Here is a 14,554-nt window from a genome sequence, read left to right as displayed (position 1 = left end):
AATTCTGAAAGTAACTTCTCCAAATTCCAAAACACTGGCAGAAATGAAAGTCTACAGCCAATTTTTAGAGACCTACATAATCAAGGTGCCTAAATAATTCATAGGATTACTAATCCCCACTTCCACCAGCGCAGCACAAGTCAATGACTATTTGACAGCTCAGCAAGAGAAAGACATAAAAGTGCATAAGAGAAATCCCAAGTACAAGGCATTTAAATTTGACAAGACCGATATATACCGACCAAAAGCATAATTGGATATCCTTTTTTTAAAAAGAGGGAAGGGGGTCCCACTGGATGATCTGTGTCCACTATTATTTGTACATCTACTGCCCTCAAGTGGTAGTACTTTAAAAGACAAAATGTGTGCACTGATAAAGAAACGAAAGTGTAAGGAAAGGCACACAATTTAATGCTCAACCTGCTGAAAACATGATTTCATCCCACATTTTGCAAATACATAAAACAATGAGATCACATGCTATGAAATGGACCCTTTTTAATATTGCATACACTGTCACAGAGGTTTCCATTTACCAAGCAAGATAAATAAATATACAGATACAGGTCAGGTGACAACATACAAGTGTATGGGACATACGGTATAACCCCTATAAACATTGCTCATAATGTTAGATTCCATCATCAGATTGAATCTGGGGTCCAGACTCATGGATTCTTAGTTAAAAAAAAAAATCCTTCTCCAATTTTCCAACATATTCTCCATTATGTCAGTTTATTCCCATATTACAGAGCCATAATGAAGCGTCTGACTTGTTTCAGGTACTCTGGTTTCAGGAAGTCCACAAGTTCATCCTTTTTTACCCAGGCAAATGAATTCTTCTCCAGGGGTAAGTGCTTATGGCTGGAAAGCACAGCTTTGAAGAAGAACACTTTGGCTCCAACACTGCCCTCTTTCTGAATGTCCTTTGGGTATTTGTATTTGTAAAATCCACAGGGTGCATTACCAAGGAAAGTAGCCTTCAGATCAGCACCTACAGAAGTCGATTTAAACAGAAGGCTAATACTTTAACCTGCAGCACATTCAATTTATGAATTACAGTCTTGTCATATCACTTTCAGGCTGAATTTTCCTGATATTACCATTTAGTGCATAAAAAAATATTTTCAAAAGTACAAACCGTACTGAGCTTTTCTTTAACCAGTGATTAAGCGGTTAAAAGGCTGCCATCTAATGATTCCAGTTGTTAAATTTTTAGATTTTCATCTCCTGTTAAAGGAATAGTTCACTTAAAAATTGAAATTCTGTCATTTACTCACCCTCAAGTTGTTGTAAACCTGTACGAATTTCTTTCTTCTGCTGAACACAAAGGCAGATATTTTGAAGAATGACGGTAACCAGACAGTTGATGGGGTCCAATATCTTCTTTTGTGTTCAGCAGATGAAAGAAATTCATACAGGTTTGAAACAACTTGAGGGTGAGTAAATAATGACAGAATTTTCATTTTTAAGTGAACTACTCCTTTAAAGCTGTAAAAAACAGACCTACCTGAAGCCGTCTAAATAGATATTACCATAGAAATCTTACCTGGAAGACTTGCAAGGGCACGTTCGGCTGTCTGTCGAAGTGTCTCTCCCATCTGCCACTGTATTTGAGGCAGGAGCCAAAGCTTTTGACTGCCAACATCCTTCTTCACCAGCAATATGAGACTGTCTGCTAAACAACGCTCTGAAGAACTTGCTTCTTTCTGGTCATTACCTGTAGAGTAATTCATTAAGAGATGAATTCAACATGCTTAAAGTCCCCCTGTGGTGAAAATCAAGCTTTTAATGTTGTTTAAATGTCTGTGTGGTGTTTTTAATAAGTTTTAGGACAAACCATGTGTAAATTCATAAGTCAACACCATTGCTGAGTATTTTCTCCTTAAAACTGTAGTAAACCAAAGACAGTCTCAAAAACGCTGTTTGAAATCGCTGGTGTTTCTGACGTGTCACGTCACAAACTACGTTGTAACCAATCACGTCAATGAGTGGATCTCTGAGCTGGTGTGAGTGAGTGGAGGCGGGGCTAATTTGCATATTCATAGAACCGTGTATACTAAATGAGGCAAAGTTGTAGAGTTACATTCAAACTATTTTAAAGCATGAAGATTTTTTGGTTCAAGAAAAAAAGTTTAAATGTGTCCTTTTGGTGGATGAAATTATTGACTACAGGGGGACTTTAAAGGGGTGGTTCGGGATTTTTGACATCGGACCTCATTTTTAAGTCAGCCTGGTTGTTATTCATCAGTGGAGACATTTTTTTAAAAAAAATATCCAGTCCTTATATTTGGATAGTTAGCCGATGCTAGGCTAGCGCGAGTCAAGGGTAGATGTTAGCCAGCCATTAAAAACCGTTTTACCCACTCCACAGTGCACCAAACGCAAATCAATTGTAACACTAGACTATCGATGCAAATGTCCGTTGAGAGAATAATGTTAGAAATCAAACTTACCTTTCATCACATTGCATTAGTTATAATTTGTTCCCTGTAATCATAAGCCTTGTCTACAGCAGCAGCGGAGTGATATTGATTACCTAGGCAACCGAGTGAGCCGGTACACACATGTACGGCACACACTGTAGTGCGCTTCTTTTCTGTGTTTACATTTTGCCGCATTACTAACTGGAGCAAAGTAAAATTCCGCAGCTGCTGAGAAACTAGTTCCTTTGGGATCATTGAGATGAAAGGTAAGTTTGATTTCTAACATTATTCTTTCAACGTACATTTGCATCGATAGTCTAGTGTTATAATTGATTTGCGTTTGGTGCACTGTGGAGTGGGTAAAACGTTTTTTAATGGCTGGCTAACATCTACCTTTGACTCGCGCTAGCCTAGCATCGGCTAACTATCCAAATATAAGGACTGGATAATTTTTTTTTTTAAATGTCTCCACAGATGAATAACAACCAGGCTGACTTAAAAATGAGGTCCGAGGTCAAAAATCCCGAACCACCCCTTTAATTAATCTGGAATGTCTTTAAAACAAGACTTATGTCAAAGCAACAACTTAAAGAGATAGTTCACTTTAAAATGAAAATTCTGTCATCATATAATCACCCTCATGTTGTTTCAATCCTTTATGAATTTCTTTCTTCTGTTGAACAGAAAGGAAGATATTTAGAAGAATATCAGTAACCAGACAGTTTCTGGTCCCATTGACTTCCATAGAATATTTTTTTCCTACTATGGAAGTCAATGGGACCAGAAACTGTCTGGTTACTGACATTCTTCTAAATATCTTCCTTTCTGTTCAGCAGAAGAAAGAAATTCATAAAGGATTGAAACAACATGAGGGTGAGTATATGATGACAATTTTCATTTTAAAGTGAACTATCCCTTTAAAGTCACCATGAAATCGTAATTGACAATTCTTGTTTTTAATGGAATTATTATAAATGATTTATCCATGCACATCAATATTTCATTTTATAATCCATGTGCTCTCGAAATCTTTAATCAAAATAGCTTCCCCTCCCTCTTGCAGCGAAATCTCTTCTCTTCTCTAATAATGCGTTTATTGGTGGGGGTGGGGGTGGGGCAAAATGTCACTCACATGAGATCACAGCAATGCAGCAAAACACAATCAATCGAATCAATTCCTGATGGACACAATCAAGTTCCGCCTTATATTTTTTATTGTTCAAGAAGCCTTTTTACTCGGATATACGTCATAATTGGGAAGAAAAGACTATCAACCCTCCTGTTTTATGCCGACTGACTCTATGGGGGGTGACTTTTGGCTGATTGCTCACCTTGTGACCTCAGAGCTGGTTGAAATTCCTTCAGTTTCTGTTCCCAAATATCCTCCAAATCTTGGGCTGTGACGATTTCTTTGTCTCTGTAATCCTCCTCCTCATCTGAATCATAATCTTCTTCTTGTTTCCGACTCATCCGTGCAGCATCATCCAGGAGCTTCAACTCATGGTCCGCAAGCAGACTTCTCTCGAACTCCATCTGAAATAATAAACAATCCTATATGAGATGTGTTTGACAGGTGGCTTGTGGCACGCAGATTTATGGATGCACAGCATTATTAGGGTATGCATGCATACTAAAAAATACATAGACAGCCTCAAAATATGCTACATACATAGCATAATAAAATTAGAAAAAGAAGAGAAAATATACATACAGTACCGGTCAAAAGTCTGGAAACATTACTATTTTTAATGCTTTTGAAAGAAGCGTCTTATGCTCATCAAGCCTGCATTTATTTGATAAATTATGAAATATTATTACAATTAAAATGATTGTTTTCTATTTTAATACACTTTAAAATATTATTTATTTCTGTAATGCAAAGCTGAATTTTCATCAGCCAATACTTTAGTCTTCAGTGTCACATAATCCTTCAAAAAAATCATACTAATATGCTGATTTATTATCAATGTTGGAAACAATTGTGCTGCTTTCAAAAAAAAAAAAAAGTATACTTGTACTTTTGTACTTTTTTCAGGATTCTTTGATGAATAAAAAGTTTAAAAAATAACAGTATTTATTTAAAATAGAAATATTTTGTAACAATGATTTCTACACTTAAAAGGTTTAGGGTAAGTCATTTTTTTCTTTCTTTTTTTTAAAGAAATTGATACTACTTTTATTCAGCAAGGATGTGTGTGTTAAATTGATTAAAAAAAGTGATAGTAAAGATTTATTGTTAGAAAAGATTTATATTTTAAATAAATTCTGTTCTTTTTAACTTTTTATTCATCAGTGAATCACAGGTTAAAAAAAAAATATCAACACAACTGTTTTCAAGAGTATCAAACCAGCATATTAGCATGATTTCTGAAGGATCATGTAACACTGAAGACTAGAGTAATGGCTGATGAAAATTCAGATTTGCATCATAGAAATAAATTGCATTTTAAAATATATTCAAAAAATAAAACCATTATTTTAAATTGTAATAATATTTCACAATTCTGTATTTTTGTTCAAATAAATGCATGTTTGATGAGAATAAGTGACTTTCAAAAACAATAAAAATAGTAATGTTCCCAAACTTTTGACCGGTATCATACATAGTGCCACAATACACACATTGTACCACGTCCAAAGATATGGTACGAGCATGGTGTATTTAAAATAATATTAAAACAGCAATAATACTAGTTTCATGTGTATACTGATTCTTTCGTACCTTATTCATAAGCTCCATGAACTCCTCCTCTATGGGGCTCCTATCTTGAGAGACCACAGGCAGCCTCTGCACACATACAGCTCCATGCAGCGCCCACGGAGATGCAGCACCCGCAGTTTTGACATTTTGCGCAGACCACTGTTGACTAGTGTACGAAACATTTCGCACCCCTCTGTTTGATGTAGTTGTAGTTATTATCCTCCAAAACGGTCGAAAAACTCTGGTGAAGGGCGCCGCCATGTTAACCACACGTGTTCCCGAGGTGCTTTGCGGAGTTTGCGAAATGGACGCCACTATTTCGAAAATAGGGGGAATCGATTTTTGAAAAACAAACGTTTGGTGGTATTTACAAAAGAAAATGAAAATACTATAGTTCAATCGTGAGATATGTTTGTAGTTAACGTAATACAAAATACTTTACTACGTTTAAAATCGCATTCAACATGTTGACGTCTAAAATATGAGTGAAACACCCCTCTGAAAAATAGTATAATTGTGACGTTCCCATTACACACACACTACGCGACCCTCAACGTCCGCAAAGCAACTAAAGTCATGCATGTGTGTGTTCGTGAATAAACTGCATAATTTAAAACTCACATTATGTATCTTAGGGTATATAGCCTCGTTCGAGGTTCGTGCCAGCAACTTTTTGAGGGCTTAAATTCATCTGGACGGTTAATGTAAGTCGCTTATGTGGTTGGAAAAGCATCTGATCAAGTGTTTTTATTTGTGTAACGTTAATACTAGACAAATATTCTCTATAATTTCGTTTTATTTGAGTTACTTTAATAATGCATACACTGTCATAACAATTTTTGCCATGATAGTACCCTGGTTATGGTACCATGCATGGTATGTCTTTTAGGACATTACTACCATGTTTTGGATAAGGTACCGTGGTACTTTTATTTTTTTTAAACGACACAACGAACATGTGATGATGCCTTTTTAATAACACCATGGTTTCTTGGACATGTGCTATGCTAGTACAATGTTGTTGTTGTTTATATCTAACATGATCATACAGTGGTATTGTTTAAGTATAAGTACAAGGGTACGGTACCATATTCACTATAAGTGAAAAGCTTGGACACACATACTCATTCTTTATTACTACTAATTTCCACATTTTACAATAAAAATGAAGTCACCTTTTGATGTTGTCACCTTTTGTCTGGATTCCAGCTCTGTACACTCTGGACATATGTTGTTACTAAAGGGTCTAATTGTTTGTTTTCTCCTGCAGTGGTGGAAATGTGGGGTTTCAGCGTCTGTTGTCATGCAGCGCCATCCGATTACAAGAGCCTGATGCCAAACCAGTGGAAACCCGGAGCCCATCAGCACCAGTCAAACGATTGAAAGAGTAAGACACAGAAACACTGACAGTCATTTCAGCACACCTGCTTTCAAAAATAACTTTAACCCTGGTGCTCACAAACTTCAGATCAGATTTTATGAAGTAAATCATTGCATAAATGAACCACTGAGATTTCTTATCCCAAAACATTTGAATGAATGGTAGTGCATCATGGTTTTCACAGACATATTAAGCATCTATATTCAAACATTATGGAAAATTTGTTAAAGATTTTGTAAGCATATTGCGTTGTTGTGTTTGGAGTCAATAGTTTTATTTGTGATACCGCTATGTTGAAATAGTAAACGTAGTAGCAAATGTTGAAATGAACATTAACTAAGATTAATAAATGCTGTAGAAGTATTGTTAATTCTTAGTTCATATTAACTAAAAGTAGTTAACTAATGAAACCTTATTGTTAAGTGTTACGATAGATAGATAGATAGATAGATAGATAGATAGATAGATAGATAGATAGATAGATAGATAGATAGATAGATAGATAGATAGATAGATAGATAGATAGATAGATAGATAGATAGATAGACGATAGATAGAGTATTCTGTATTAGATTTTATGGGAAAATGTTTGTCATTTTTTGTTTATTGCTCTTCCCCATTTAGCCTCTTCCCTCCATTTCCGGGTCAGGAAAGCTCCCTGACATGGGACAGCAAGAAGTTCGAAGAGTTGCCGATCGCACACATAAAAGCCACATATAACAAGTAAGTTGCCTGACAAAATTAAATAGTCGTGATTGACAAATGGAAATGGAATTAGTTTGGCTGCTGTTTGCATGCAGCTATAGCATACACTTATATCAGCTCTTAATTATGATTGTTCATTTATCCATGTGTGTGGGTCAAAGTGTTTTTGTTGCATATCATGCCCTAACATCATACAGTTCAGTTTTGATGCATGTTAAATGAAATTACGGTATTTACTGTGCTCATCTCAGGGCTACAGATGTTCATAGGTTTAGTCTGCATTATAATTGTTATTTATACCTACACTGCATGTTTACTTAACTCACTCCACACACACACAAACTTAATAACTGATGCATGCCTGAGTGCTCACAACCTGTGATTTGTCCTCTATCTCTCCAAAATACTTGGATTTTATAGTCAGGAGTCCATGAAACTGCAGGCTGACAACATATAGCTGACTCTCTTTTGTCCTTAATTTCTTTCTCAAGCACACATATCCAGGTCACAGATAGCGCTGGCCAGTACATGGTCCGAACCTCGTGTGGATCAGAGGGCTTCAAGAATGTGAAGAAATCCACTCCTATAGCATCACAGACCGCTGGGATTTCAGCTGCTGCAGTAAGATGGACAAAATTATAGTTTCAGAAGGATTAAAGAATACTTTTAATTTGCGTTGTGCATCATTTTGTCACAATACCAGTCTGTAATTTGGATGTTGTCCACTTGATGGCAGCACATTTCTTTGTAGTAATTTACCACACCCTGCTTAGTAATTAAGGTTTCTTTAAGTTGTGTTGGGCTGGTTTTGCTGCTTGATTTCGAATATTTATTTTAAATTCACGCTGCAAATGTAATGTAATATTAGAAACAGGGTCAGTCAAAAACATAATTAGAAGATAAAGGACTTGTAAATTATTATTATTTTGTTAAATATGAATGTCTTATGTGTGTTTTAAGTATCCACATTTTTTTGTTTTTTTTATTATTGGTTCTTGCTCGAGAATATCAGCGGTATATTTATTGACTGTTGTAGTGACGTTTATGCTGATAAACGAGAAATTGAAAATAACATTTCAAATCTTCTATTTCATGTTTATACTTCTCTTCGGTTACTTCCACGCTATTTGTTTGTAATTTCATCAGCGTGTGCCATGAAGAGTCTAATGGCAACCCTGAGTCACAGCAGGCTGTATAATCAGTATATGACTTCTCACTGATGACCATTCATTTGCTGTATGGACACAAGCATTATGATCTAAATTAGTAGTTTCGGACAGACCTCAGATTCTAGGCTCCTGCAGTTTTGTGTTTCCTCAGTGATTTATTAGTTTTTATTATGCTAAATGATCTAAATGTATGTATGTTTGTCTTGAGCAGAAGGCGAGGGCGAAGGGGGTCACTTACGTCCGTGTGCTGGTGAAAGGACTCGGTCCAGGGCGCATGGTGAGTAGCTTACTAAGGCCTTGCTTAACAAATATAAAGATTTACAGCAAAAAGCTCCCCCAAAAAATGGATCCTTATTAGATCCTTGTAGATTCAACTAGATTATAGTTAAGAACTGCTAGGGAATATTACTTACTGTGAACCACCCTGAACACCACCCAACTGCACAGGGACACAGAAGAGTGTCATAGCAGCGACTTTTGCACAGACAGTCACATTTTCTTAAAGAGGACCTATTATGACCCTTTTACAAAGTCTTGATTTTGCTTTTAGGGTCTACTAGAATAGGTTTTCATACTGGAATGTTTAAAAAAAACATATCTTTCACATATTTTACATTGTTGCAGCACCTCTCTTCCTAGTCTGTCAGTAACGCTCTGTTTAGTTCCTGTCTTAAAGGAGACTCCTCCTTCCAAAAAGCAAAATGTGCTCTGGTTGGTTGGCCGGATCAGTGCGTTGTGATTGGTCAACCACTTTAAGACTATTTCAGAAATGTTATACCCCTTCCCATAACTATACATTAGATCCGGAGTGGAAAAAACAGCGTCTCTTGGACATGGCAACAACACATCTCTATTTTGCATGTATGTATTTGGAATTATTTAAATGAGTAATATTGTGACGTGTATGTTCCCGGAAGAAAACTCAAGACTGCAATTGAGGCATTTCAGGGAGTTCAGAAACAGTGTTTACTGATATACAAGAATAACTCCCTTTGGAGTGACTTTGTGCTTTGTAACTTTGCAGATTTCCATGCTCAAACAGCAACATTACACACTAAAGAAAGTTTAAAATGTAAAAAAAAGCATAATAAGTCCTCTTTAAGAAGTAATTTAAATCTAGTTGACTGTATACCGCCTGATCCTTTCATGATCGTTTCAATAGAATGGCAGAAATTATTATTTATTATTCTCTGTATGTGCCCATATGGAAAGGCAACAGTTGTGCGTGCTGACTGTTCAATCAATACTCTGAAACTGACCGATGATGAGTTCTGTGAGCTCAGCGGCGGTCTGCATGCTCTTACTCTGAGCCGGGTGGGAGGACATTAAGGCTGGGTGAGAATCTAATGAGCCCCTCCAGAGCAGCAGGCAACAGGGGGCTTTTAAGACTCACATTACTCTTACCTACCCTTGGTTTTTTTCGCAGTCAGAAGCTTCCAGACTAAGTTGCATTTAAGCAGATGGTGGTTGGGCATACATAAATCAATGCAAAGCCACCGACTGCAGTTCTAACAAATTACTAAATAGGCAAGCCAAGGTAAATACTTGTGTTTGTTGTAGCAAGCAAAAATAGATTGGATTCAACATCGACGTTGAAGTTCTCGCGTTGTGGCTGGTAAATAGCTGAATATACTCTAGACTACTCTGTCAAATTAAATTTAAATTAAAACCCTGAAAGCTAAAATCGAACATTTCAAATGCTACAATTGAATTTAGGCATCACAACATTATAGTGCGCAGTTTGAAAAAAATCAATATTTGTTTTCAGATTTGCTAAAGCTTACATTTAACAGTTTGATACATCCTCCAATATTAGATACGGTGCAGATATATTAAGCATCCCTAATAGAAATATTACACTAACTTTATTTTTGGCTAAATCGGCAGCTTTCACAAATAAAGTTCAAGAAGGACTTTGAATTGAATTCACGTCTGTTCCACACATGTCTCTTCTAGAAAGAGTGTATTTCTGTGAACTGTCTCTCGTAGCTGACTTGGCCTGCATTGATTTTGCTCCCCCGTGTGTAGTCTGCCATTAAAGGGTTAACCATGGGAGGACTAGAGGTTGTTTCCATCACCGACAACACCCCAGTGCCGCACAATGGCTGTCGCCCTCGCAAAGCACGAAGGATGTGAGGAGGAAGAAACCCCTTGTACCCTGAAGTCTTGTTTGTCTTTCTCTCTGCATTAGCTTTGACCATCCAGTCTGAATAGAGAGGTTGAATGTGGAATTAATTCAGGTCAACGCTGTTTGAGAGTTGAATGCGGAATTGAGAGTAATGTTTTTGGGGTTTTTTTGCAGCTGCAGTGCTGTTAATATATTTACATTTTTGATAATAATTAAAGTGTAAAGATGTCACTCACCATGTCTGTTTTCGTTCTTATTAGTACATGCACGACTTTCAGCTGTGCATGGCTGCATTGTTTAAAATGCAACCCTGGGATTCAAAATCTAAATTAAACCAAGAAATAAACAAAGTGGCAGTGATCATGCTGAATAGCATGGATCATCAGGTTTTGAATATGTGAAGTTCATGCAGCTCGATCATTGCTGTCATTAAAGTAAAAAGGGAACAAAACAAATACTAAGTTATGCTTTATTTATTTTTTAAATCATCCTTTCACATCACATTGGTATGCTGATAATAAAAATATAGATAAAAAGAGAATTGTATTAAATTAGAAAAAATTTAACCATTTTCTCTTGTGGTTTCAGACGTTTTGTCCCCACTGTATTTTGTGTTTAATTTAAGTGTTAAAAACAGAAACATATTGTTGCAGGAAATTGCACAAACTTATTACCAGACATGTGCTCAAATGTATGTGTTTTTTTTTTTTTATAAACATTATTGTTTGATATGTTAGCACTTAATCTGAGTCCGTTTCCAAGTTGACAGGCACAGGGTGGAATAGCTCCCTATAAATAAATGGACCCTTGTAAGATTATTGCCCTTTCCTACCATTACATCAGGTGCTTCGTTGCTATGACAACGGCAATTAGCAGGAACTCAGGCAGGCGGTTGAATATAAGTCTGTCCCTAGTACCCATAGCAACCAAGGTCAGGCCTGCAACGCACATCTGCTTTTATACTTGCTTTAGTGCGCGCTGTTGCTCGAGGACTGGAAAAAAAAAAAAGACATAAATGACAATAGGAAATTATTCTCAGATATGTTAACAATGTACAAGCTGGCTGGACATCTGTGGTTTAGTCTTACAGTTCGATTTTTCAGAGGGAAGCAAAGATTCCTTGTCGAAAACCTCTTGGATGTTTCGTGCTTTATGCAGGAACTGTTCTTCTGTGCCTCTCCAGCAACAGCTGTCCTTTTTCCAGTCTCCTTTCGCACCAATCGTCAGAGCCACCACAAAACACGTCTCACCAGCGACAAAGCGTGACTTATACCAACGTTTAACCCAGATGGCCGAGCATCTCAGATGTCCTCGGATAGCCTGTGCATCCGGTGGAGGCTCTGACATGGAACCTGAGTATCCCTGCTGGGATTTTGTGGGCAGTGATTAGAAACGGAGCCAACAAGGTTGATTGAATATAGAGTTAAATGGTTTGCCTGCAATATGTCTGCTTTAGCAAAAGTGATGCATTAAAATGTCTTTTAATCATCTCAGGGGCCATTTACACGACACCATTTTCAACCAAAAACGGAAAACTTTTTATGCGTTTTGGTCATTCTTTTACACGACAATGGAGTTTTGGGCGACAGAAAACACACTTTGAAACCCATTTTCAAAAGTTTGCAGGTTTTTGAAAAAGATGTCTCTGTGTAAACTACAAAAGCGCGAATTTGTGAAAACGGTTATGTCATGAGCATACATATCACGTGCTCAGTCTATAGTCGCGTAGTGTTTCTTTACAATGTGACATCGCCAACTACTGGCCTGGCATGAATAATATAGCATTTTCGTAGATCTGTATGAACGGGGATCATGTTCATACGGGAGTGTTAAAACTGACAATGCCAATGTTGCAAAATTAAATAAGTTATTAAACAAACAGTTTTATCTACATTAGCTTCAACTACATTTTTAAATATTTTTGAAGAAAGTGCTAAACTTGCTGCCACAATGTTAGGTTGTTGTGGATGGGTTTTAATTCGTCAACCCCAAGTGTTTATAATATTCTGTCAGGTAGATTTGGTTGGGGTCTCTTCTTTGCTTTTAATATATGGGATTTTCCACTCATCATTTGCCAGATAAAAATCGTAAGTCATCCCATTGAAATGTACTAGTACACTTTTCCTCAACAAGCCACATGATTAGTTCCAAGTTAAATAATTAGCAGGGCTCCAGACTGCGACCAAATGGTCGCATTTTGCGACCAAAATTTGAGAGTGTGCGACTGAATTTTACACCCAGTCGCACATGTGCGACCAGTAATTTATTTTTTAATTTTTTCACGTTAAACGTGGAAGGGGCGCGAATGTGTGGCAGGCCAATGAGTGTGAGAAGAAAAGGGAATGGCCACTGTAACTGGCTAATGTGTGGAGGGGGAGGGTCCTAGAGATAATCGAGCGCGCGTAAACGTCAGTGGGAAGGAGACGGAGACAAATATCAATGTCACGGACAGACACAGTCGGATGATGATGATTCAGAGTCTGAGGTTTGTAAGGTGATAAAGGCCTGAACCCACTATTTTCGGGAAGACTGGCTACGAGAATTCAGCTGGTTGAGGTACTGTAAGGAGATGAACTCCATGAGCTGCGAATGTTGCAGTCGCTACCCCAGAACTGCGGGGAAAACGAAGTTTGCAGACAGTGCAGGCACTTCGCAGTTTAAACACTCAATCTCAGCCTCAAGCATAGTGTGCCGTGACATGTTAATAAATAAAAACAAAATGAAAGTGGGAAAAAAAACTGCGCTATTCAGCACTCATTCTGCTTCACAGACCGTTTAATAGTTCGAACCAATAATAGACAGCGCAGAGCTTCTCTCGCCAGTCGCGGGCCGATCGCGATCACGCGAAACAGTTACATCGTGGAGATCCCGTGAAGAAATCCATTGAGTTTGCGACAGAATTAATAACATTGCTGCGAGATCCAGTGAGAAACATTCAGATTTGACGCAGAATTCTCTGTTATAAACCATATAAGATCAAACAGCGCTGACGTGGAAACCAGGAGAAACATGTGCAATGAGCGAACAAGTTATAGAAGGCTTTAGGTCCACAGATCAGCAACATTCACCTTGGATTTAATGTAGTAACAACTGTAACTATGGTATACTGTGGTTATAACAGTAGCCTACACATATTTTTCCAGCACTTCAAAACTATATTATCATATTTAAATGTTATTTTTTAATGTGTTGACCAAAATATTTTTTGTTCTTCCTTTAAAGATTGTACCTATTTATAAAACTAAAAGTTTCAAGAAGTAGGAAAACTCACACTTATTTAAAAAAAAAAAAGATAAAGATTAAATTACTATTGTAAACATAGCTGCAGAGGACGCTTACTGGCTATTTTCACTCCCTAATATCTATTTTGTCACTCATTTTGCTTTTGAATTAATATTAAGACATTATGAATGATAATAATTAAAGTTAACTTTATCTATACACCTCAAATTAAGCTCAGTGCTTTGTCATCCCACAGTGCTACCAAATACGTTCTGTAGAACTTAGTGCCGCTGCCCTCAAATGTTAGTCTGGAGCCCTGTGAACTTAAAATAAAACTGCACATTGTAATTTCTGTACGTTAAGGCTATTTATTATCAAAGCATTTGTCAGTAATAGTTATTTTGGGGGAAAATGTGAATAATTGCATTGCGAGGTGATTTAAGGTGTGCGCCTAAATTTTCTGCTTGCACTCCTAAAATTTTAAGTCAGGGGTTACAGCGCTCCTAATAAAAAAAGTTAGTCTGGAGCCCTGATTAGAGTTGGAGGTTTGTTCACATCCATTATCTTAATACAAATTTAGTGATATTTGCATTAGCAAGCTACCACTAACATGTTTTGTTAAATGTTTTTTTTTTTTTTTTTTTCAAAATTGTGATGTCTTCGTTAAAAAATGCGACTCAACCGTTTTGACATGCAAGACTTAAATTTTGATTATTTTGAACCATGGTTTGCATTTGAAACCACACTGTTCTCAAATCAACAAGTGCACTCGGAAATGAGGTGAAAGTTTTAATGGGTTATTATGCAATTACTTCAATATAC

At 36.9% G+C, this 14,554-nt stretch overlaps 2 protein-coding genes across 2 annotated transcripts; one reads left to right on the top strand and one right to left on the bottom strand.

Annotated features, from left to right (window-relative positions):
- Positions 1–391: 391 nt before the first annotated feature.
- Positions 392–5,603, bottom strand: mrpl46 (mitochondrial ribosomal protein L46). The gene is made up of 4 exons (XM_081359918.1): positions 5,149–5,603; positions 3,758–3,959; positions 1,550–1,720; positions 392–994 (listed from the first exon to the last, which is right to left on the bottom strand). Exons 1-4 carry the CDS (start codon positions 5,386–5,388, stop codon positions 747–749), a joined length of 861 nt encoding a protein of 286 aa, XP_081216044.1. The 5' UTR covers positions 5,389–5,603; the 3' UTR covers positions 392–746.
- Positions 5,434–10,954, top strand: mrps11 (mitochondrial ribosomal protein S11). The gene is made up of 6 exons (XM_081359919.1): positions 5,434–5,831; positions 6,398–6,514; positions 7,133–7,231; positions 7,705–7,834; positions 8,594–8,659; positions 10,411–10,954. Exons 1-6 carry the CDS (start codon positions 5,752–5,754, stop codon positions 10,516–10,518), a joined length of 600 nt encoding a protein of 199 aa, XP_081216045.1. The 5' UTR covers positions 5,434–5,751; the 3' UTR covers positions 10,519–10,954.
- The last annotated feature ends 3,600 nt before the right edge of the window (positions 10,955–14,554 follow it).

Source organism: Scardinius erythrophthalmus, assembly GCF_964197995.2.
Source record: "Scardinius erythrophthalmus genome assembly, chromosome: 2".
In the NCBI taxonomy this organism is placed as follows: Eukaryota; Metazoa; Chordata; class Actinopteri; order Cypriniformes; family Leuciscidae; genus Scardinius; species Scardinius erythrophthalmus.
The sequence above is the reverse complement of the archived record's forward strand: the minus strand, read 5'-3'. Positions and strand labels throughout refer to the sequence as shown.